This window comes from Poecilia reticulata, linkage group LG8 (assembly GCF_000633615.1).
Source record: "Poecilia reticulata strain Guanapo linkage group LG8, Guppy_female_1.0+MT, whole genome shotgun sequence".
Classification (NCBI taxonomy): domain Eukaryota; kingdom Metazoa; phylum Chordata; class Actinopteri; order Cyprinodontiformes; family Poeciliidae; genus Poecilia; species Poecilia reticulata.
The window spans coordinates 8,589,257-8,614,675 of record NC_024338.1 but is presented as its reverse complement, the minus strand read 5'-3'; the positions used below and the strand labels follow the sequence as shown (position 1 = coordinate 8,614,675).

The window sequence follows — 25,419 nt, the reverse complement described above, 5'->3', positions numbered from 1 at the left end:
ACAAAGACGTTTACTTCCAGTTTAAAGAAGCATGTTGATAAAATTAAAAGATTACTTTAAACTTAAATCTGTCAGACGTGTTATTATTCTGGACTTCAAACTGAGGAAAGCGTGCAAGTGTAAATAAGGAGAAAGGTTAACCTATTTACTAATAGGAACTAAGACAAGAAAAAAATCAAGCCAAGATATTCAGCAGGACCTGATGAAGAAATCACAACACAGTTAATTTACCACATCAGTCTTCCAGCTAATATTTTCTAAGGAGTTTTTAGGGAGCTTTAAAACTGTGGCAAACAATGAGTTTGTTAATAAACTCAGGAAATTCTATGAACTCTCTTTGCTCCCGTAATTTTTTATTTCAAAGTGACTTGTTTTTTTTTTTATTGTTGGCTTGCAGAAAAATATCCTCCATAGGTCAACAGTAAGTGGCTCAACAGAGTGAGATTGAACGATCAAATCAKAACAGGTTAAAAATAAATCAGGTTTTGATTACTTTCTCCCTTTTCTGTGCAGGATTACACAGAAAATGAGAAGTGAAAGAGACAAGCAGGACAGCATGTGATCTGGGAGAAATGAAGCRTGTTAGCTTGTGAAAACATGGAGTGAGCACAGGTTGTCACACTGATGAAGGTTATTTGAGAATAACCTTTATCAAATATCAAGGAGCAGAAACTCACACACAGAGAGCACCCAATTTAGAAAATGACTTTGGGACCAGTCTGGAGGTTCCTGTACTTCACAATATATACTTCAGTCGCTTAATATTAACAGAAATCATCTTTAAAATGGATAAACAAATCTATTTCCACTTTGCTTTCCACTAAAGGAAAAATCAACTAAGAGCTAAGAGACCCGTACTGTAAGCGATACCGCTGCATGAAAATGAAAATAAATGTGTTTGAGCTAACCGTCAAACACACACCATCATTTTTTTTTTAAATGAAAGGAACTTACTTGACATTTCCTCTTGACAGGCAGAAGTTATAAAGTGATGATGTTTGAGCATTTTAGAGGTTAGAAGTGGCAAAACCAGAACTTCTCCTATAAAAATAACACAACACACAGCTTCGAATATGCACTGCAAATGTGCTCATTTGTCATGATACTCTGTTCCTAAAAGTGTGCAACGAATGCAGCATTGAAATCTTGAGCATACTATTATGAAAAAATGTATATAAAAATAATTCTAAAAAATTCAAAAACTACACCTGCATACAAAAGAAGTCTGATAATATGACAAACCACAGCTAAACACCCTCTGTGTGCTATGTGTTCTATCAAAGGTTAAATATGTTTTATTGCAATGCACTACGGATTTTAATACATTGCTTTCCATGAAAAACAATAATAACCCAATATGCAGTGAAGGAGTACAGTAGCAGAAAATTAAAATGCAAGTTTTGTTTGGTTATTCCGTTTCATACATGGTGGCCGTTGCATAAGTCATCAACCAACCTGCTTAGTCCTTGTGTGAAAGTGTTGATGTTTTACTTACAAATCAAATTTCACTTCAATGTGTCACACCACTCACTGCCACCTACTGGCCAAACATTGTAAGTGCGCAACGTGTAGAGATTTTAGTGTTAATGACAAAACGTTTTAGTTTAGTTTTGGTCATTATCGTTTGACTAAAACGCAATTTTATTTTTCTAATATTTTTGCTACATGTAGTTAATGTATTTTTTACACTTCACTTAAATTTATTGCAAATTTTTGTTATGAAAATTTAACGTTATAGAGTTAGCTTAATGCCTTTTTCAGACTCTTTAAGAAAAACGTCTTAATCCCAGGACTGAATGGCGTTAAAATTAAAATGTAGGAAAGAAGGGGACAATATTTACTTTAATTTAAAACAACTTTAGACTGGGTCTTGTATAATAATAATAATAATAATAATAATAATAATAATAATAATAATAATATTATTATTATTATTATTATTATTATTATTATTATTTATTATTTCTTATTTATTATTTATTATTAATTAATTATTATTATTATTAATAATAATAATAATTATTAATATTAATAATAATAATAATTATTATTATTATTATTATTATTAATTATTATTATTATTAATAATAATAATAATTATTAATATTAATAATAATAATAATTATTATTATTATTATTATTAATATTATTATTATTATTATTATTATTTTTGTCAAGGTTATAATTATTCTTCACGAGTGCTTTTTGAAATTACGTTTAGTTTTAGGAAAAATAGTCAGAAACAGTGATACAACTTTTTTCTCAACACAATTAACAAGGCTGAGGAATGAATTATTATTATTATTACAAGTGTTCATTTTAGAAAACTACATTAGTGTAAGGGAATTCTTTCTATACCTTGCAGTTCTTATCAAATAACATTCCGTAACTAATTAAATTGTATATATACATACACATTTCAACATTCAATTTACTTTTTTCATGCCTAGATATTATTTTAAAAAACATTGTATCTCACATACAATGAAAAGGGGATGATTAATTTTCCTCAATTCAACTTTTCACAACACTGGGGACTTTACGACACTTTACGGTATCCTTTACGGCAATTTTGACTGTCAGGCGCGGATTTTGTAAACAAAGCTAACTGTGTCACTTTGGCTGGGCTCGAATCGGTTCATTATATCAACAAGTGTATACAACGTTCTATTCATTTTCTTTTCTTTATCGATTTCCCGTAAATAAAAAGTTAATTTATTTAGCTGGAGAAAAGTTTTTAGTCGTCTGGGAAACTTTCTGAGAGCTGCCACGATGCTTTTAGCCGTCCCTGCTAGCTAAGATGCTAACCGAGCGGAGGAGCAGCAGAACCGGGGAGGCTGGGTCCAAGGGCAGCCGCTGCTGCTTCATGTGACAGCGGGCCAGGCATGCTCATAGCGCACCTCCTCGTCAGATCCACGCTTCGATCGGGACTACTGCGGGCGAGGACGGGCTTTTTCTGGGAGACACGGAGCCGCTGGTGCTCGGACGCAGACATGATTCGCAGCCGAGCTCAGATCAAGCGGGTCCTCTGCGTGGCCGAGAAGAACGACGCAGCCAAAGGCATCTCTGAGATCATGTCTGGCGGCAGAGCCAGGAGGGTGAGTCACCGCCGATCAGACCTTCACTGTTACTGAAGCTTTTAAGTATCACTGTAATCTGTTATAACCTCAGAGAAAGTAAAAGAAAGCTCCCATTATTTCCAATGTTTTGTAACGACAACACTATTGACTTGTTATTCTTTGTCAGCACAGCTCATTATGGGTTTCTCTGTTGCAGAGAGAAGGATTTTCGAAGTTCAATAAAATATATGAGTATGAATATAATCTTTTTGGCCAGGTAAGCAACCCACCCATGCATTTGAATATCTGATTGTGATTCTCTCTGATTTCTCTGATTGTTGTCCTCATCTCAGAATGTGACAGTGACAATGACTTCAGTGTCAGGCCATTTGCTGGGTCTGGAGTTCAAAGCGCCTTTCCAGAAATGGTAAGTTGAAATGAATATGCCTTTAGTTGCCTACGGCGACCTCGACGGAGGGTTTTAACACTTGAAGTTCTGTCGTTTCTCTTCCAAGGCACAGCTGCAGTCCCGTGTTGCTGTTTGACACAGAGGTAGAGAAGTGTTGTCCGGACAACATGGTTCAAATCAAGGTACGGCTGGAACTGAGAGAAAAAACAAAACACTAAAACATGTCATTTTAATGTCTTTAAATAGCCAATGTCTGTCTTGTAAGGAAAGAAAAGACACGGGATTAGGGGTGGGCATTACATTGATTTGATCGATTAATCATATATTCTGTTTTTGACAATTTCAATTTCTGGAAATTTGTTATTTGTTTTCACTGATGCATTTCTTGGGTATCCAAAGTGATGTTAGCAAACATGTTTTGCAGATTCTGTTTATTTCGACTACAAATTCAGGTCAACCCCACAGAAGGAATTACTGAGTAAAAACCATTTTAAGATATTTTCTGTCATTTACAGCTTTTGTTTTTTTTTAAAGTGAGGAAAAAATGTATTGATATTGAAAATCAAATTTGGTAAAAAAAAATTGAGATTTTATTTTGAAAAGGAGTCTTGTTTCAGCCAGCTGAGCCAAAGTGCGCAGCAACAACTCCAAACACTGGAGGAAAAAATCCTGAACTTTACACAACATCTGTACATACAGCAGAAACTGCTGCAAAATAAATGTTGTAACCATCATTTGTTTTTAAAAGTCTTGGCACACGATTCTGTTGCAGTCACCTCTAGAGGGCGCTGATCAAAAGCTGGACTTTAATAAGTAAAATGTGACCATAATATAACTTGGAGAAATTAGATTTCTACTCAGAGCGACTGACTCTTTATCCTACAGTTTATCAAATAAAACTTTATTAACCACTAATATGAAGAGTGGAATTAAAACTAGCTTAAAATACCCGACTATTTGTATTTCAGTTCTACGTTTCAGAAAGTCACCTGGAATATTTTCATTTGGTTATTAAAGTTTTTTTAAGCTGTGAATTGACATAAAATAACTTGATTGTATAATTAAAAAAGGTCAAATGTTCGTGTTTGATTCTCGGTAGCGGACTCTGGAGAAGGAAGGGAGGCAGTGCCAGGCTCTGGTCATCTGGACTGACTGTGACCGGGAGGGAGAAAACATTGGCTTCGAAATCATTGACGTTTGCAAAGCAGGTTCGTATTTACCCACAAACTACTTTTGCACATTATTCCTCTGCATGCTAATATCTAAATATATATGTATATTTCTTTTCTTTAGTGAGACCCAATTTGCAAATCTTTCGAGCGAAGTTTTCGGAGATCACTCCCAACTCGATTCGAAGAGCGTGTGAGACGCTGACGGAGCCTGATCGCAACGTCAGCGACGCCGTCGATGTCCGGCAGGAGCTGGATCTGCGGATAGGTGAGGCGGCGGCGGCCGCTCCCGTTAAGCATGGACATATGAGAACCACTGGAACTGGTTGTTCGTAATAAGTTGTCTGATGACTTTTCACTCGTCCGTCTTCTGATCGTCATCAGGCGCGTCCTTTACCCGGTTTCAGACGCTTCGCCTGCAGAAGATCTTCCCCGAGTCCCTGGCCAATCAGCTGATCTCATACGGCAGCTGTCAGTTTCCCACCCTGGGGTTCGTGGTGGAGCGCTTCAAAGCCATTCAGGCTTTTATACCGGAGACTTTCTACAAGATCAAAGGTAAGAATTCACATACTGGGAATAAAAGTTGATTGATTGCGCTTGGATTAAGCCCATAAAGCCTGTCTGTCTTGCCTCAGTGCTCCACCAGGTGGAAGAGGACGGTGTTGAGTTCAGCTGGAAGAGAAACCGTCTCTTCCATCACACAGCCTGTCTAGTGCTCTACCAGATCTGCATGGAGGTACAAGTCTTTTTTTTTTAAGAGTATAATCAGGGTATTGATTATACCATTGATAACCCTGTAACTTTTGCACATTGAGTCTCATTAACTCTCTAACTTCATTTAATATTTTAGTTTTTAGCTCATAGACCAGCACAAAGGAGCACTCAATTGTGAAATCGAAGGGAAGATTATGCATCGTTTCAACAACTTTTACAAGTAAAAGTCTGAAAAGTGTGGCATGCACGTGTATTCAGCTGTAGAGGGTCAATATTTGGGTTATTTCTCCTGCGGTTTTGCACATTTGGAGGCTGGGTTTTTTTTTTCTTCCGTATTTGCTCTCAAATATTGAAGGAAAGACGTGAAATTTGGAAAATATAAAAATATATATATATATATATATTTTTTTTTATATTGTCCATATTGCACTTCCTCATGCCTAAGCATATTTAGGTGTTTGCTAGTTTGCCCAGCAGCTTCACCAGAACAACAATCCAAAAACACGGCAACGCATCTTAAACAGAACGAGCGAATGCGAATAAGTTACAGCATAATGGATGTCAATAATCATATGTTATCACACTGTAATTAAAGCTGGTAGCAAAGCTGCATTCGGTATCACTCCAGTCCACCTTGTAGATTCACAGTCTCCTGGTTTTTTTGGGGGGGGTTTTATGCTTTTTTTTCCCCGATTTCCGTACTCAGACTGTGTAATGTTGGATCGTCGTTCTAATCTTCTGTTTGTTGATCCAGCTTTGGCGCGTTTGAGCTCTAAATCCCGAGTGGTTTCACCCGCTGACGACAGAACAGAAGAGGTGTCGTCTGAACGTGGGAGCGTCATCAAGAGAAACACTTATTCATTCCCGGCGAGGCTGACGAGCCCTGTAATTATCACTCAGCTAGCTTTTCGCTCTTTTTTTTTTTTTTTCTTTTTTTTTCCCACAGAGCGAGCTCCGAGTGTCGGAAGACAGAAGCGGGTCAGAGCTCACTCCATCACAGGCTGGCTATTATTCCTTTACCTCTGTTTGTTCAAGGTTGGGCCGCTGCTATATTTCACTGCAATAAGGCTCCGAATGACTGCAGATTATAATGCATGCTGCAGTAAATCAGCCAAGAATCTGGAGTTTAATTTTTTTAATACAAAATGACGTTTACATTTAAGAACTGTGTTTTTTTTCTGTTTTTTTGTTTTTGTTTTTTTTGTTAAGGCCGGTACCAAACACTGTTGTCCAACAGTTCTTATTTTTCCCGACATATAGAGAAATACTTCCCCTTGCAGGGCTCTGCATTCAATTCACAATACTTTATTGATCCCAAAGGGAAATTAAACGTTGCCGTAACTCATCCAACCATTTTCAAAGAATTGTTGTGCTTGGTGACGCTGTGGGAAGGAAGGATCTCCAGTAGCAGTCAGTGTTTCAACAAATCTGAAGAGGCTTCTGACTGAAGAACGTTGTTATATGACCGTCATGCCATGTTAGCAGTTCAATATCTGGGCAGCAGAGAAGATATTCCACAGTAAAATGTCCTGGAAAGACGAGGATATGTTTATTTGATGTTTTCAGATGCTCCCAGCTGTAAAAGCAAACACCTCATTGCCACGGTTACACATCACAACAACTGTCCGAAAGTAAAAAAAAAAAAAAAAGTGACAGTGAAACTCCTTTCAGAACCAGAGCTGTGCAAACGTACGATGCCGCAACCAGAAAATTATGAATAAAGCTAAGAAAAGAACCAATCAGAAGTGACGTAGCAGAGAAACTGCAACACGCCGACGCAGTTCTTGAATTTTAGAAATTCAGGAACGTACCGAGCATGAGAGTACAGGGGGCTGAATACAGACGTACGCCACACTTTTCACATTAGAATATTGAAAACTATCGTTTCCTTTCCACTTCACGATTGTTCAATGTTAACCCCATCAAACTCTTTTGAGCCGCTAACGCTGGATGATTCAGCCTGTTGGTCTCCAACCTTCATTCACTGTTTAGACATTCTCTTTTCAAAACAAGTTTTTGTTTTTTTAATTACTACGATATGTAGTTTTCTGCAAATGATTGCTTTTGTTATTACAGAAACTTGCTGGTGATACCAGAGCCTGCTCATTAAAATCATGCCTGCAGTGAGTGAGTGTGTGTGTGTGTGTGTGTGTGTGTGTGTGTGTGTGTGTGTGTGTGTGTGTGTGTGTGTGTGTGTGTGTGTGTGTGTGTGTNGTGTGTGTGTGTGTGTGTGTGTGTGTGTGTGTGTGTGTGTGTGTGTGTGTGTGTGTGTGTGTGTGTGTGTGTGTGTGTGTGTGTGTGTGTTTGCTCTCTGATGTACCTTAACAATGGCTAACCGCTTTGATGCCTTTCTGTGCGGTTTCAATTCTCACCAAAGCACTGAGCCTGCCTTTGTCAACATGTTCAGTGACATCCACGTAAGCAGACTGTGAGAGAACCACAGTTCTGGTTCTGTTGGACCTCAGCGCAGCACTTAATACTGTTGACCATGACATATTACTGAAAGGACTACACAGCTGGGTTGGTACAGTACTTGACTGGTTCGACTAGGTAATTTTTCATCGAGGCTCACGTTAGTCTCACGTGGGGTGAGTTTCAATCCTGGAACCCCCTGTTATTTAATATCTATATGTTCCCACTGGTTCAGGTTATAATATAAGTTTTGTTACCATAGCTACACAGATGATACACAGCTCTACATCATGATGTCACCAGGTGACTCTGAACCCATCCAATCACTGAATAGATGCTTAGAACAGATCAATGTGTGGATGTGCCAAAACTTTCTTCAGCTGATTAGAAACAAAACTCAAGTTGTCTTTAGACCTAAAGAGGAACAATCTAGGGTCAATGCACAGCTTCAGTTACTACAACTGAAACCAGCGATCAGCCCGAAACCTGGGAGTAGTGATGACCTCTGACCTGAACCTTCAGACCCACATTAAGACAGTCACAAAGTTGGCCTTCTATCACCTGAAGAACATCTCCAGGATTAGAGGACTGATGTTTCAGCACAATCTAGAGAAACTCATCCAGGAATTTATCTTTAGTCGCATTGATTACTGCAACAGCGTCTTCACAGGTCTGACTAAAAAGCAGAAAACCAGGAAGATAGAGAACCATCACACCAGTTCTACAGTCCCTGAACCGGCTCCCTGTAGCTCACAGAATAGACTTTAAATTCTTCTGCTGGTTTATAAATCACTGAATTGTTTAGTTGCATCAACCTTCCAGACTATTGAGGTCTTCTGGTTCTGGTCTGCTCTTCATCCCCAGAACCAGAACCAAACATGGCGAAGCAGCTTTCAGCTTCTATGCTCCACAAATCTGGAACAAACTTCCAGAAAACTGCAAAGCTGCAGTTTTTAGCCTTCAAATTGAGGCTAAAAACCCCCACTTCTTCCGAGCTGCCTTCGATTAACAATGACTGGAACCTTGTTAATTGTAGTCTGTATTCCAACTTTTCATCGCTTTCCTTTATTTCACCACTGCAGCATAGTGTTCTTGTCCTTTGTTTTCATCATATAAATCACTCTGAAAAGCCCTGTTGCTGAAACGCGCCGTGCAGATAAAACTCATCCAGAGGTGTATCTCAGCTGACACGACACACTGCGGTCCGTTTGGAAAATGTTTGTTGACTCGTGCGAATAAATGCGGTTCAAAAGTAACATGTGAAAAGAGAATATATTATCATTTATTTCCAGGATCCCATAGCAACAGTCACCTCAGTAACAAGCAAACCCAAGAGCAAATGGAGACCACTGCCTTTGGACACAGTGGTAAGATGATAAAAGCAAACAGCAACACGTATGATGTAAGCCGTGGCATGAAAAACCGTTTTCTTGTTTGCAAAGTCTTCTGTGTTGATCTGACGTGCAGGAACTGGAGAAACTGGCGTCTAGGAAGCTCAGGATAAATGCCAAAGAGACGATGAAGATTGCTGAAAAGCTTTATACTCAAGGGTGGGTATAGCATTAAGTTCACCTTAGTCCTCCATCTTTACCTGCCTGACAAAGTATTTCCAGTTCATAGACACGCAGGGACCATCTGGTGTGTTTTGCAGAGCGTCATTTCTCTGTGTGAATACGACATGACGCTGCATTTTTATTTAATTTTTTTTTTTTTTGTTTGTTTCCTGTTCAGGTTAATCAGCTATCCTCGCACAGAAACCAACATATTTCCTGCAAACCTTCCCTTGGCGCCGCTGGTGGAGCAGCAGGCGCAGAGTCCGGAGTGGGGGACGTTTGCCCAGCGGGTTCTGGACCAGCCTGGGGGCCCCAACCCACGGCAGGGCAAAAACTCCGATCAGGCCCACCCTCCCATACACCCCACCAAGTACACCAACGCGCTGCAGGTGGGTTGGTTCGCGTTGTTTTTGTTTTCATCCTTTACTCTTTTTTTTTTTGTTAGTTGTTTGGGGAATCAAGTGAAAGTTTTGGGTTACATAAGATTCTCACACTAGACGTACGATCTGAATTAGGTCTGATGCTAAACAAATTTGGAAAAAACTAATGAAACAGCCCTTTAATTCTCCTCTGAATTTGAAGCCAGATTAAGCATAATTGTTTCAGGATTTTGTGGAACATACGGATGTTGAAACCCGACTTGGTAGAAGTTTTGCCGGATGGTTGTAGAAACCGATGGAAACACGTCGGACATGCGTGAAAATCTCCACTGTGTGTCTCGTTTCCCAGGGCAACGAAGCACGTGTGTATGAGTTCATCGTGCGGCACTTCCTGGCCTGCGTTTCCCAGGACGCTTTGGGGCAGGAGACGGTGGTGGAAATAGAAATTGCTCAAGAGAAGTTCTCCACATCCGGACTCATGATTATTGCAAGGAATTACCTGGACGTCTACCCGTACGAGAGGTGGAGCACAAAGGTGGGTTTACTTTTTGTTTTTGTGTTGAAAATACCGACAGCTTCTACTCTAAGTGACTAATTAAGGAAATTGTGTTGTTTTTGGTTTTTTTCAGCTGATACCAGTTTATGAGCAGGGCTCCCAGTTCCAGCCCTCCGCTATCGAGATGGTGGACGGACAGACGAGTCCACCTCAGCTGCTGACCGAAGCCGACCTCATATCCCTGATGGAGAAGCACGGCATCGGTAAATCTGTCTAACACGAAAAAAATATATACATCATCAGCGTCCATGAGACCTCGCTAAACTTTGAAGAGCAGAAGCAGGAGTACTTTCTATAGATCAATAGCGCTGATCTATAGAGCGCTGTCGCTGCCTTCTCTTATGAAGAAGACAAGAAACACAGAGGAATTGGGCCAGCGAGACTTTCCACAGAAAGGAAAAAACAAAATGTCACGCTGCATGGCAGCAGTAGCTCCGTTAGCAACTTGGTCTCGTAAACAGACAGTTAAACACAAAAGCAGTTTGTGAAGAAATGCTTCCTACAGGAAACAACCCTGATGAATTACCATTAAGCAGCGCCTGAAACTACTTGAGCCACAGGTACTTTCTATGGGGAAAAAGAGACGGGGCTTCCACAAAGTTGTGAAAGTGTGGAATTAAATTTGAAGTAGTTTTGAAGTCTGACAAAGTACAGAAAAAAATAAATAAATTAAAGTTGAGGAAAAATGTTTATATTACCAAACTTTGTTTTCTTTTATTCAAACAGTTGGCCTGCCCGTCCGTGTTTGGTTTTAATTCACTGTAGAAATATCTACCATAAACTTATACATTGTTTGCAGTTTGCTAAAATATAGTTTTAGTTGTCCTCTTAAAATTTGTGTTGTCTTTAAATGTAACATCAGTCGGCGTTTAATCCCAGAGTTAATCCTTACTGAGAACGATGGGAATATAAATCTGGCAAAGTGTGTCATTTTGACTTGGGGAAGAAAATTATAGGGAGTTAAAAGCAGCAAAACAATTTTTTAGGACTTTTATCTTATGGTAATATAAAAGTGTTTTAAAATGTTCATCTTATGGTAATATAAAAGTGTTTTAAAATGTTTATCTTATGGTAATATAAAAGTGTTTTAAAATGTTTATCATATGGTAATATAAAAGTGATAGCTAAACACAGAAGCACTGGTACTGGTTGTAGTTTTTTACTGAAAATAAAAACAGTAGAGGCAGGAAACTAACCTCCTTAACACAGAGTGCTGTGCCAGGGTTACTTTCTATGAATATAAAAAAAAAACAAGGCAAATATCATGTTTGTTTCAAAAGTAGTGTGTGTGTGTGTGTATTCCAGGTACGGATGCAACCCACGCAGAACACATCGAGACCATTAAGAGTCGCATGTACGTCGGTCTGACTGCGGACCAGAGGTTTCTCCCCGGGGAGCTCGGCATGGGGCTAGTGGAGGGTAACTTCACACGCGTGTCTGCGCCACAATGTTAACGACGCCGCGGTTGTTAACATGCCATCGCTCGTGCCGATTGTGCGTCCAGGTTACAACTCCATGGGCTACGAGATGTCGAAACCCAACCTGCGCGCCGAGCTGGAGGCCGACCTGAAGCTGGTGTCGGAGGGAAGGAAGGACAAGCAGAGCGTTCTGCAGCACCACATCCAGAAATACAAAGCTGTCTTCATAGAGTCCGTGAGGAAGGCAAAGAAGTTAGTCGCACTTTAAATTATACGACGRCGGAGCAGATCGGCGCCCTGTGTTCTCTGTGTCCTAGCAACATGTCGCTGCTTTTTTCTCATCGCTTCAGGTTAGACGAGGCTCTGTCGCCGTACCTGGGCGCAGCTCTGGAGCTGCCTGAGGCGGAGCAGCTGGACATGGAGGTCCCACTGCCAGTCAGGAAGTGTCCTAACTGTGGGCGGGACATGGTGCTGAAGAAGAAGAGGGAGGGAAACAGGTGAGAGAGAGACTGACTAACTCTAAATAACCTAGTAACAAACCTACGTCCACAGTTCCACATAAACTTACATGTTTGAATTTCAATCTTAGTCCAGAGACGTTTCTTTTTTTTTTTAGCATTTTTTCCACATCGCAGTCACAAACTTCAGTGTGTTTTTGGGGATTTGATGTGATTGATCAACACAAAGTAGCACATGTTTGTGAAACAGAAGGAAAACGATGTCTGGTTTTCTACATTTTTACAAATATTAGTCAGAATAATGTTGGAGGATTTGTGTTTGAAGCACCTTTTGGCGGCAGGTACAGCTTTTTGGGCATGTCTCTAACAGCTTTATGAATCTAGAAAACAACATTTTTGCAGCTTCTTTTCTGCCAAACAGATCCAGCTCGGTCCTGCTGTAATTTATAACATAAATTGTCCTTAAAACACAACGAAGTAACAAGGGAAAATGTGAAAAAGCTCAAGCCCAATATGGTGATCCCACTGCTGGATTCAATATCTGAAAAGCATTAGATTAGACACAGCTGATAATAATGGGCCTGTTTCCTGTGTGTGTGTGTGTGTGTGTGTGTGTGTGTGTGTGTGTGTGTGTGTGTGTGTGTGTGTGTGTGTGTGTGTGTGTGCGTGCAGTAAGTTCCTGACCTGTGTGGGCTTCCCGGCCTGCAAGACGGCCGTCTGGTTCCCGGACGCCGTGCTGGAGGTCAGCAGGGACGACGCTGTTTGTCCCACTTGCCAACCGAGCCCAATTCACCTGTGAGTACCGACACCGCGCCTCACTGCGATGCTTTAGCTCCAGTGATAAACAGTTACACTGGAAAAAGGGGGGGGGCAACACTGATTTGCACCCCTTGGTTTTACCTCGTAACAAAGCGTTTGCCCACAACGAGCCTCAATTAGTAGCTTTAAACACTGAATCTAACAGCATAAACACAGAAATAAAACTTTCTCATCACTCTCAAGTTTCAGAAAGGTGTTTTTTGATGATTGGATCTGTCACCTGATTAAGTGAAAGTCCAAAACATTGCGGGGGTTTTCTTCGAATGTTGTTTTTCCAACACACAAATACGTCAGGGGAAGTATGACGGCATATTTGTGTCAACCTGGGGACATCCCTGTGCTTCCTGTTGGGCTGCTGTGGTTAAAAAGGTCATAACGGCATGAGGTGCTGCTAAATCAAGGGGAATCTGTTCTGACACATTAAAACTATCACCCAGGGAAATCCTGATTTTTTTTTATTACTCAAAACAAACAACATTTAATTGATTAGACAACAGAAGCAGCTCAGAAAGTTATCGCTTGATGTTGGTTTGTTTGTGACCTCATCGATGAGTAATTCTGGTCAGCTGGCTGTTCATATAAATGAACAGGTGACTTCCTGTCACCCCTTTCTAGACAGATTTCAGTTAATTTCTTCCTCATCTATTATAAACGCAGTGCAAGGTTTCCCAGAAAACTTGTTCAGCCCAGTGGTTGGGCGCATATCAGACATTCATCCAGCAGCCTGTCGTGTTTTTGAGTTAAAAATGTTCAAAGTTGACAGGAAATTTGAAAATATCACTTGATAATTTTGTGTTATTGAAAGATTGGAAGATTAACGCATGAACACCAACTATAAAGTCTTAAAAAATACAAACATTTTAAAAAGACTTGAATAAATAAGCAGTGCTTAGCCTGGTGGGGGCACAAGTAAAGCCTGGTGGCCCGCCAGGCTTATAATACAGTGGGGGAAACCCTGTAGTGAGATCAGGGTATTATGAATCATCCTACTTCATGTTGTCAGACAGCTTCTGTATATTCATAATTAGGATCAGGAGAATGTAGTAAAATTTAAGGTAAAGAATGGATTAGACTGTAACTGTGTTTATATACCGTACAATTGAGCATAATTGGAATTACTGAAATAATTTTGCTTTATTGAAAAAATGCCAATTAAAAAAAAACTCACGTTTTACGACTAAATGATTTGAATGATGAGGTTTGTCGGCCGTATTGAGATTAGCGAATTTCGCAAATCTGCAGTCTGAGCGTCATTTCGCGCCACTCGATTCATGTGACCAACAACCGGATGTTACTACTGGCGACATTGACAAACAAGACTTCAGGAAGTGACAGGAGGGTGATGGAGCGGAAAGTTTTTTAAGGACTTGTCGCGTGAGCAAACCTATTCACGTGTGATTTCACTTACCTTTCCGATTTAACGGAAACGCCAAAATTGTGTGTTTTTTCTACATTGAATAGCGACAAAGCTTTGCACACAACTGTGATGAAAACGCAGCTACAGTTAATACATGACTTACCAGGAGGGTGAAGTTTTATTTTTATTCTTTTAATTCGCAAATTTATCACTTTTAATCGTGACAAAAAGCAGAAAGCGATAATTTCTGCAGCACTTTTTTTTTTTTTTTACAGTATTTGTTCGGCGTTTGTTTGCTTCTCTTTAAGTTGCTTAACGAGAGCTTTAAAAAAAAAACGATTTACACTACATTTCACTGCTTGGATGTTTCGGAGGAAACACGACTCATCATTTTCCTCTCAGCACGATTCAACCCCGCAGGAACTACACTAATGTTCTGTGGAAACAAAATCTCTCAGTAGTGACTTCTGCTACCTTGAGTTTCCTCCGAACCATGACAACAACGACGGCGACAGCGGCGACGACTCGGTGAAACTCTGGAGCGGTCGGCGGCCTCTCCGCTGCAAGAACCTCGTCTAAACTCTTGTTTGCGCCAGTAGGCGTTAACCCCCTGAGCACCGGCCTCGGCTCGGTCCAAATATAGGGCACGCTTTCTCCGAGTCAGCCAAAGTGCTCCACACCAGCTCCGGTTACCATAGCAACCGGGCTTCACGGAGCTTAAAGTTGAGCTTCGCCGTTTGTTCTCAGAGCGGTGTTGTTTTTCCCAATCACTTTTTGGACAGCTTCTGTCCGTCCCCAGCTGGGTCCGGGTCAGAACACGGCTCCGCTCATCCTGCCGCGCGTCTCTGACTGGCTGCAGCCGGTACCGGCCGAGGATACGGCAGGCCGGGTCCGTTTTAGCGTCGTTTGTGAACGTGTCTGCTGCAGTTCAAGCCCCCCCAACCACCTCCACCTCCACTGTGGTGGCTCTCCATCGCTGTGACCCAAAAAACAAAAACATCATTAAGCATAAATCATGCTTGTGTAGTAACATTCAGGAGGATCAGTTTTAATAGTTCTGTGTGTGTGTGTGTGTGTGTTTTTTTATTTTTTATGAATTAGATCCGGTTAAACTTGGAAGAAAACATAATGACCTTTCTGTTTGCGCCACCGTTCCTCTTGATTCTGCAATAAAACTCTTAAATAATTGAACACTTGCAAAGCGGAATGCAGCAAAGACAATATTCAGTAGCAAAACTGAAACTAAAATACAAACGTGATTAATAGTGCTGCCACTCTTAACAACAAACCATTTAAAATGTCACTGTATTCAAACCTTTTCATCTCTTAACACCTAATGTGAATTACTCTGAAAGAATAATTCATTTAATCTGGATTTTGTCATGACGTAATCTTTTAGAATTATTCAATATTGCATTAAATTTGTGGGAAGAAAAAGATTTATTAATTTTTTATTTTTTTTTTAGAATAAACATGAATCCCAAAAAAGCCTGACGTTAATAGAGACTTTTTGAAAAGAATGACTTTGAATTAATCCTTGGTAAACCAGTTAGTGGTTTATCACCTCTAAAACTGCATCAGTATGCTTGATTCTAATAATATTTATTAATTATCAATGGTATATTAATTTAAGGCCTCTTGTAAGGCTGCTGTTTAATTGCATCAAGGACGGTTTTGAGAATAAAGTGCATGTTTTTCCTCTTGATGATAGTTTACTCTTTTTCTTTTGTCCTAAATATGTAAAAATATTTATATAGCTAAGCTATTTATCGTAGGCATTAGTAGTGCATTGCAGAACTAGTTACAACAGATTTTCTGAAAAGTGTGGTGTGCATTTGTGTTTAGCCCCTTTCTACTCTGATACATTTTGATAAAATCCAGTCTAAAGTGGAGTTAAGGTCATAAAAATACGTCAAAAGCTTTGACCTTCTCAGTACAGCTGAAATTATTAGTTGCACTTTTCTGATTATTGTTTGTAAAAAAAAAAGTAATAATAATTTGAAAACCGTGTGCAGTGTGGTTCTTTTTTCATTCTATGCCTTGAGCAAAATGAAACCGTAGCATTTCATAAACAACTTTCCTAATTATTATTTGTTTAAAAGTTAGTCTGTACTCTTCGTTTCAAGGACGAAGTTTACTTTGTTCAATCTGGTTATTTAACTGTAACGGCTGTAGACCTTTCAAATCACTAAACTACAAACTTAAAAACACAGCATATTCAAAAACATGACGACATTGATTAAGCACAACTACAAATTAAAAAACACAAATGGAAGTGGTAGGTCTTATCTCTGATTGGACGATCCCACTTTTGGCTTAAGAATTGGAAATTATTCTGCCGTTTCTCCAAAATATGAACATTGCCGGTGATACAAAAGCAGATGCCGTGATCCAACAATATTTTGAGTCGAGACAAACTACGAAGCTACGCAGCTCGGCTAACAACCGCACTAAAGTGTCGTCCAACCAGAGATGTCTCAGGTTTCCCACTCAGATCTGTTTTGTTAATGCCGTCGTGTTTTTGAATATGTTGTGTATTTAACACATTATGTTAAGTTGTGTTTAGTGATTTGTTGAAGTGGTTTGCACTTCAGGGCCAACGACCGCACCTCTCTCTTCTGCCTCTGTGGGCTCGGTTCCCTGAATTTGTGTTTCCCGACTTTTTCAGGCTGAAGTTTAAGTTCCGCAGAGGCAGCGTTCCTCCCATGATGCCTCTGGAATTTGTCGGCTGCATCGGTGGCTGCGACGAGACGCTCAGAGAGGTTTTGGACCTCAAGTACCTCAGAGGAGGAGGAGGTGGAGGAAGCAGAGGACCAGGGGATGGAGATGATGCTCCGCCTCCGAGGCCCCCGAGACCGCCACCGCCCAGACCCTCCATGCCTCCTGTTCCCGCCTGGACCCCCCAGCCCAGACCGCCACCAGGTGGCAGCGGCGTCCGCATGGAAGCCAACGGCGACGTGATTGTCTGCAACTGTGGCCAGGACGCGCTCCTCCTGACGGTGCGCAAAGACGGCCCCAACCAAGGCCGCCAGTTCTACAAGTGCAACTCTGGCGCATGCAACTTCTTCCTGTGGGCGGATCAGCCGAGTCAGCAGGGGGCGCCGCCACAGAGCAGAGGGCCCTCGCTGTCGGCGCAGAGGTCTCCTCAGGCTCCCAGGGCTGCGCTGGGGTTCAGGAACACGCCTGGAAGCGGCAAAGGGCGCGGTTCGGGCTCCACGGGGCAGACCATGTGCAACTGCAACGACAACGCCGTGACCCGCACGGTGCAGAAGGACGGCCCCAACAAGGGCCGCATGTTCCACACCTGCGGGAAGCCGAGAGACCAGCAGTGCGGTTTCTTCCAGTGGGCTGACGAGAACGTACCTCCACCAGGCAGGGCTCACACACACAAACACACACACACACACAGTTCTACTTTCAGCATTAGTAATCGGCATTATAAATCTGCAGCTTTATTTCCCAGTGTGTCCAAAGATTAAACTGATCTTGATCTAAATAGCATCTATTATCAAAATGAAACAGAGGTTATACAGAAACTTTCCCTAAAAGTTTCAGTTTGCTAAAAGTGAAACTGAAATTAGTCCTGCATCAGATACAAACACACACACACATACATACACACACACACGCACACAAACAGACACACACACACACACAGTAACCCAAAGTTCATGGACGTGTAGCACTTCAGACGGCAACTAATTTGTTGAGCCTAAAGCGTTTTGTCTCACACTACAGTCTGGGCTCTTAAAAAAGCCTTGAGACTAAACATGCTTACAATAAACAGTGCCTGACAAAGCCATTATTTACACCATGGATGTTTCCACATTTTGTCATGTTACAACAACAAAACACAGTTTATGTACTGGGACTTTATGTTATATATCAACACAAAACAGAGCCCAGTCGCAGGCCTGTCACAACAACAAGTTTTACTGGGCGATAAATTGTCCCAGAAGTTATAGCAAAAAATAACAACGTTGTTTTGAGATCATTTTCAAATGATATATTGACAACGGTAGGGCTGGGCAGTAAATCAATAATATTAATCGACATGTGATCAATATGAATAGATTTTACTGAATTTTACTGAACTCCGATCCAGAACCGTGCAGCATTCTGGGGGATGTAGGCAGAGGAGAATACTTTAGCTGCTCAACCTCTCGCAGCCAGCTAACTAAGTCACTTGCTCTTTGGTTGCCTAGCAACAACCTGTTCAGTAACTTGCGCAGCAGCAGTTTCATGCTTTTCAAATTTATTTTTACGTCATCGTGCCATTATTAGGCACAATGACGTAAAAATAAATGTGATTATTTTTACTCAGAAATAAACAATAATGGTGGAGAAAATAAGTAGAACAGTTGGAGAGGAAAATGTGGAAAAACATGAAACGTCACGCCACCTATTTGGCAGCATTTCAGATATTTAAAACAAAAAACTACTCCATAATTATCGATATCGACTGGTGTGAAGCACTTATATTGTGACGTATCGTCCAGCTCAAGGTAGTGGCACAATAATGCAAGTATGATCTCTCAGAGGTCAATAAACTTTAATTTCTTATGAACATTTAGCTAGAAGACATTTTAAATATCCAAAATGAATAAATCAAACAGAGACAATCAATCATGCAAATGTAATTTTAATTTGTCATGCAATTAATTGATTTATTGCTGTTGCAATAAATCAATTTTATTGATTTATTATTTATTATAGTATAGAGGCTGATTTTGCATAGTTTAAAATCAGCCTCTCTACGGCATTACTCGATAGATTACAATTAAAAAATTTTTTTGTCAAGTTGCAAAATCAAACTTCTCCATGTCTCCTGCCTCGTCTCAGGCGGATTCGGTGGAGGATTTAACGGATTTACCGGCGGCGGAGACGGTGGGATCAAGGGGAAGAAGATGGCGGGAGACGGCGCCGCCGTCAGACCTCCCGCTGCGAGGAAACCGCGGACCTGCGGCATCTGCCACATGCCGGGACACACCCGCGTCACCTGCCCTCAGCGGTGACCGATCGGCTCCGTAGCGCCGTGACGTCGCCGAGGCGCAACTGGTTTTGCTTTTGCGGCGGACGATAACGAGCGCGTTTATCAGGTGCCTCTTCGCAGCAGGTAGTCAGTCGTCCTCTCAGTCTGGTTTCGCAACGGCTTCCCGTAAAGTGAAAACTGGTTCGGCTGCAGGACCAACGGCTGTAAACAGATTTGAGAGAGCAGAGTTGCGCCTTCTGAACAATGGCATGAAAGAGAAACTAAAGCTCTCTGTTGGTTCTGCTCTGATCCGATCTCCGCTCTGAGGAGGACAGCTCAAAGTTTCATGTGTCATACGTAACTCTTTTTTTTTTTTTTTTTTTTACCCCTGGAGGGAAAGACAGACGGGGGTGGAAGTTAACCTTATGAGAGCAATAATCAGAACCAAAATTAGATGCATGTTGAACTCTTTTAAAAAGAGGAATTTAAGCCAGTTTCGCTAAAGTCAAACTGTTAAGTCGAGGCTCTTTTACTGCCGGAAGGAAACATCCAGGGAGAGACCCAGCGCCGCACACAAGGGTGCTGGACTACTTTTAAAAACTTGTAGGTGTTTGTAACCACGGCAACTCGGAAGATGCTCAACAAGTTAATTGTTCGTTTTCCTCTGCTGGCCTTGGATCGGATCAGTCCTTTCCCCACATCCAGCCACGGAAATAAAAGTGTGTTTAATAAAAGGCAAGGCAGGTCACGACTGTCAGAAGGTGTAATTATTAGCTATACTTTATTTAAAATGCTGACTTTTACTTGTAATAATTTAAAGCAGAGAAGTATTTTACTGTCGTGTTATTTTTGTTGACACGTGAAGCGTTTATTAAAACACAAAGCCATTAAAAACAACCGCAGAGCCATCAGCTCTGTGTTTTTTTGTTTGTTTTTTTCCCATGTTAAACCTGGTTGACGATAATAAACGTTTCTGTCTTTGCACACGGGCGGGGCTTTGCTTTTTGGAGAAGCTGTTTTGAGTCTGTGGTGCTTTTCCTTTTCCTTTTGCTTTTGCTTTTGGTTTTTGCTGTTTGGTCTGTGAAACTTGGAAAAAAGCCCGAGGTCTCCTGTCAGCTCTCATTGTGTCACTTATTAGGTCAGCATTGGGCTAACTTCTTGACCCTGACTAGGTACCCGAGTTCATGTTTAGGACTTCCCTGCCAAAACTGTCCAGTCATTGGTCTCATTGAAACCAGATACTTAACATGCAAAACTATGTATATATTTTTCTCTCTCATTTATTTAAAAATGCAAAATATTTCACATGCCATTTTTAATTAGGCATGTAAAAAATACACATATATTATTTCTTATCCTTGAGGGATGCCTGTGTCTTATCCTGTCAGGCATCAATTGTTTGGTTTAGTGATGATAATCGTAAATCCTCCAGTAAGCCCAAATAATTTTGGGCTTAGCTTCATTCTGAAAGACAATCAACCTAAACATACAACAAAAACTCCAATGAATCGCCTTTGAATAAAACACATTTATGTGTCAGAGTGGCCCAGTCAAAGTCTAGACATAAACCCGACTGAGAAGCAGTGGCAAAGCTTTGAAAGTTAATTCTATAAAGACGGTTTGTTTTTTTTTTGTGGGGGTTTCAATCTTACTGACGGTTTTGGAAGCAGCGATAACTGCAGTGGTTGAATACCGTCACATAAAATGTACAACTAAACACATTTAAGTTATATATACATTTTTAAAAAGTAGGGAAGATTAAAAGTAGGGCTTCAAACTCTTCTGCAACTGCGCCGCATCTTAAAAGTCTAGGCGGATTTCCGTGGAGCTTTAAATTTGGTGTCAGGGTCTGGCTGGGATAACATTCCCAGAAATGATTCCCTCCTCACTTCATCGGAGATCCACTTTAAGTGGAAGCACCGCGGGAATCCAAAACAAAGCAAAAGAAAAGAAGAAAAAAAAAGGGAAGTAAAAAAAAAAAAAAAAAAGATTCCCGGCAGCGGGAGGCTGTAATGTTTTACAGCTCTCTGTAGTTGTGTTGGTTTTCCAGAGAATATGCAGCGATCGCCTTTACTGGTACGTTTGATGACTCATGCGTGAGTCATAACGTGGGTGGGAGTCCGTGTTGTTTTTCCCTTTTCCTTTTCCCCTCGCCGCACCGGCTCCTACAACTCCGCGATTACAAGAGTATCCAGGCAGATCACGAGTCATGTGATGGGTCGTGTTGTTTCTCTGAATCGCAGGCAATAAGCTTTCACTTACGGGAAGCAAAAGGCGCTGCATCCCTGCAGGGTGACTACGGAGAAGACATGAGGGGGGGGGGGAAAACACCTCGGGGTGCAGCGAAATTCCCGCATGTCCCGATAGGAATTACTGGAATCATTTATCTTTTGTTTGTTGACATTGTGCAGAATTACTTGCCCGGTATCAACGTACCAGCTTTCATCGTTTAAGGCGCTGAATACGTAGAAGTTTATAGATGCGTGGATATCGTTACTATTTGAGGGATTTTGAAGATGTTGGAGCTTATATTCCGTCATGATGAAGTAAATACATTTATTAGATTTTTTTTTTAAAAGCAATGTGAGCTTTTTTTTTTTTTTTTAAATCAGAATCAAAACTACTCATGCAACCTCGTATTCGGATAAATGTTCCTGCAAATTGCGTTTTTTTGTTTGTTTTTTTCTGGTGGAAATCTGAGCACTCTTCATATCTTAATGGTGGGTTTTATTTGAATTTCCAGATTTTCTTTCACATATATATTTTTTTAAATAAATCTTGGGCCCAGACCTTTCCAGATGCTGTATTGAATCCAAAGCCAGCATTGATGAATGTTTGGGAACATTGTCCCTTTCATGTTTAAGTGAACTTGCTGGTTGTACTTTGCCTTTCTCATTCAAACGAACTTGTGCAACACAAAAGACCCTCAGCAAGATGGTGTTAAAGCCTCATCTGGTTCTCCAAAACGCTCAAATCTTTTTCATGTCATTGAATCTGGTGGTTCCTGGACTCTTCCTGACCGTTCTACCCGATATTATTTGGTCTGAAAGAGGTCATTCGGGTAAGATTATTGAAAATTGCCAGTTTGGCGTTCAAATGGGACTGCGATCCCAAACCGAAATTGGTTTTGAAATTAATAAAGCAAGCTAATATTAAGCTTCTGGAATAGCCACAACATGAAGTATATCTATTTAGCAACCAATTTTAATGAGTTCTGCCTTTCTGACAACCAGGGAGGTCAAATAACCCACCAAAATTATGCCACAAGTTTTTCCTGGGATTTACCAAACAAAATGGTTAGATTTTCTGAATCTTGCTAAAGGAAATTAAAACAAACGCACAGATTCAGGTGTTTGTCAGATACGCTCTCAGTTGGGTCACAGTTGCCACTAAATACATCTTGTGCCACCACATACAGGAGTTTACTGCCCAGTGATGTTACTGTTGTCATCATATATGCATAAGTTGTTACTGTGGTTTCTTGGGGGTTTTTTCCTCTCTTTCTGCAGGTCTAGAGGCAGACTTGTGTTATCTCTGTGCTTTTTTTCTCTACTCAGGAAAAGCACCGTTAATCCCTTTCTTTTCTCCTTTTTTTCCATCTCTGTGTATAATCACATTTGAAATAAACCCAAACCAACGTCTACCAATGTTTCATATATATCAAATCATGCCGCGCTGCTGACCAGATGTTAAAAAATAATCATTTTATAAAGGAAATTAATACATTTGCCTCAAGGCGCATGTATATATTTGAACTCTAGAGTTTCTAATTGCCAACTTTGCCTGCAAAGACATGAGTAAAGTTCCTCTTAATCCCTGTGGTTTGTTTCCAGAATGACTGATGATGTCATGGTGAGGTCACCAGGCTTCACTTTGTTTATGCCTCTTGTCTTTAGATTGCAAACTGTGGTGCAAGAGCTTTTTTATTTTTTTATTTTTTTCCATGATGAAGGCAACCAGAAGCACAAAAACTGCCGGTTTGAAGACATTTTTTATTTAAATTTTTTTACCTGAAGGCATCAGCTGTTGACAGAAACGTCTTGACTGAGCCACCGCAGATCCGGCTCTAGGCTCAAATTTAGGGGTATGGGGTCAGAGGTCAATAAATCCGTTTTCATCCCTCAGCTGTTTGACGGCTCTTCCTGCTGCGTCACCCTCGTCTTTCTGCAGTCTCCATAACAACAGTTACCATGACATCCGGTGCCCGTAAGTGATGCGAGTTTTCCAGGTGCAGAGGAGACCGTGAACCATCGGCAGCGAGTGCGAACCGCGTACATGTGCCGAGTCACAGGGAGGTTTACGTGAAGCCAGCCACAAAAACCCCCAAAGGGAAGATAACAGGGAGCCTCACTCCGGCTCTTATCTTACAACCTCATTACACGATCCTACCGAGGAAACCGGATGAGTTACAAATCAGGTATTAAGTTGAAAAAGTGTTAGTGAAAAGCAGTCCTTGTTGGAGCCACCCTGAATTCCAGCTTTTATATCTCTGGGTGGGATATATTTGAGACTTTTGCTCTTTTTTTTTTTTGTTTCTTCACCTGTTTTTGTTCCATATTTGGATCAAACACGCTTGCATGAGCCGGGCATTTCCACTGAAGAAGAAGAAGAACAAGATGAAGAAGAAGAAGAAGTAGTGAGGCTGAGCTGTCATTTCCATTGCAGATTCTGATCTTTGCCGGTTTCACTTGTGTTACATAAAAATACATGAGCTCTCACTGTTTGGCTGGCGAGTTCAGCGAGTACGCCGCTTTCACTGCGCCGCCTCACGTCGCTCACTGATCGGCCTTTGAAGCCGCGGCAGGACGGATATGATCTGCTTCTTCTGTATTTTGAAGGATTAATACGCATAAATAATCCTGTTGGATTTCTGATGTAGAGCTCAAAGTGAAATTGATTCTTCTAAATGCGAAGCCTAAAATAAGCCTCAGTATGGATGCTATACAGCGTATAAAGACATTATTTCTCTTTACCTTCACGTTTGCCATATGACAGGTTAACATGTGGATATAAAGTGTTGGGCAGATTTATTTGCACCTCTGGTAAAACTGTGTAAAGCAAATTATGGTTATCCTGTTTAAGTAACCAGCAATATCCCATTTTCTATTTTCAAGGTTCCCAGAGCTGCTAGAAGAGAAACAGGCCCACAGCATTACACATTCTCCTCTGTACTTATCACTGGGGATTTTTTTCACATATTTTTTTATTTATTAGATGGGTTTAGAATCCCAGTAGTTTTAGGCAAACTCCAAATCCCTGGTGGTAGGACAGATTTTTTTCTTGCCTCATGTCCAAAACAGGTCAGCATATTTATAGGGGTGAACTGTTGCCCCTCATGACCCCTCTTTGTCGTCATCATCATCAAATTGATACTCCGCAAAGTCACTGATTTCTAATTAGACGGTCATAAAACATAGCTTAATATAAAAACTAAAAGTAAAGAATAAATTAAGAAATGCTTGAGTTACTTTTATTTCAAAGTTTTTGTTTGGGGTATAATAATTTAGCATGAATAAAAACTGTTTTTTTTTTTTAATGAACGAATAACTTAATTATAACTTTTAGGTGTCTGGTTAAATTGCCTCAGCAAAATATGAAATTATTTAGAGATATTTCAGACTTTCCTACAGTGAAAATAAATTATTTTTATTTTGATCTGGGTGTACATATCTGGGAGGAAAGGAATGCATAAACGTTTTTGTTGAGGTTTTTATTACGTTTGAGTGAAACTACAATTAAGCCTTGAAAGTAAAATGGAAACGTTTTGTTTTTAAAATATCCTTTTTTTTTTAAAATCCCTCGGTAACCTTGTCTGTATGACCCTCCTCCTCGCTCATCTTCCTCTGTCCCTCCTCTGCACTCTGCTCTAATTTCCCGCGCGCTCTCGCCTCCTCCGCGGGCACGCTCATTGGGAGGTTGGCCACCTGCGTGAAGCTGACACCCCACCCACGTCAAAAAATCCAGCAAATAGTCTGAATGGTTAGTGCTCCGTTTGTGCAGGTTTGTGCCGTTAAAATTTTCGTTTGTGCAGTTTTGGTTTCTGAGATATTAAACATTATTTTTTAGGTCATCTAGAGTTCACCATCCCCCCATATCGCTCCAAAACAAACCAAAGTGGGCTAGTTCGTTAGTGCTCCCTTTGT

The 25,419-nt window shown here is 40.6% G+C and overlaps 1 protein-coding gene across 1 annotated transcript; it reads left to right on the top strand.

The window, feature by feature from the left end:
- Window positions 1-2,571: 2,571 nt before the first annotated feature.
- top3a (DNA topoisomerase III alpha) lies at window positions 2,572-20,265 on the top strand. Its single transcript, XM_008415576.2, has 19 exons — window positions 2,572-3,098; window positions 3,277-3,336; window positions 3,413-3,486; window positions 3,575-3,650; window positions 4,568-4,676; window positions 4,762-4,905; window positions 5,022-5,192; window positions 5,273-5,373; window positions 9,056-9,130; window positions 9,231-9,313; window positions 9,495-9,705; window positions 10,046-10,231; window positions 10,326-10,455; window positions 11,558-11,671; window positions 11,757-11,922; window positions 12,021-12,167; window positions 12,801-12,923; window positions 16,973-17,676; window positions 19,147-20,265. Exons 1-19 carry the CDS (start codon window positions 2,886-2,888, stop codon window positions 19,317-19,319), a joined length of 3,060 nt encoding a protein of 1,019 aa, XP_008413798.1. The 5' UTR covers window positions 2,572-2,885; the 3' UTR covers window positions 19,320-20,265.
- Window positions 20,266-25,419: the final 5,154 nt, after the last annotated feature.

Coding starts and splice junctions, on each gene's coding strand:
- top3a (XM_008415576.2), top strand. CDS start 2,886: ATGCTCATAGCGCACCTCCTCGTCAGATCCACGCTTCGATCGGGACTA. Junction 9,131..9,230: donor CACTGCCTTTGGACACAGTG/GTAAGATGATAA, acceptor TCTGACGTGCAG/GAACTGGAGAAACTGGCGTC. Junction 17,677..19,146: donor CGAGAACGTACCTCCACCAG/GCAGGGCTCACA, acceptor GCCTCGTCTCAG/GCGGATTCGGTGGAGGATTT.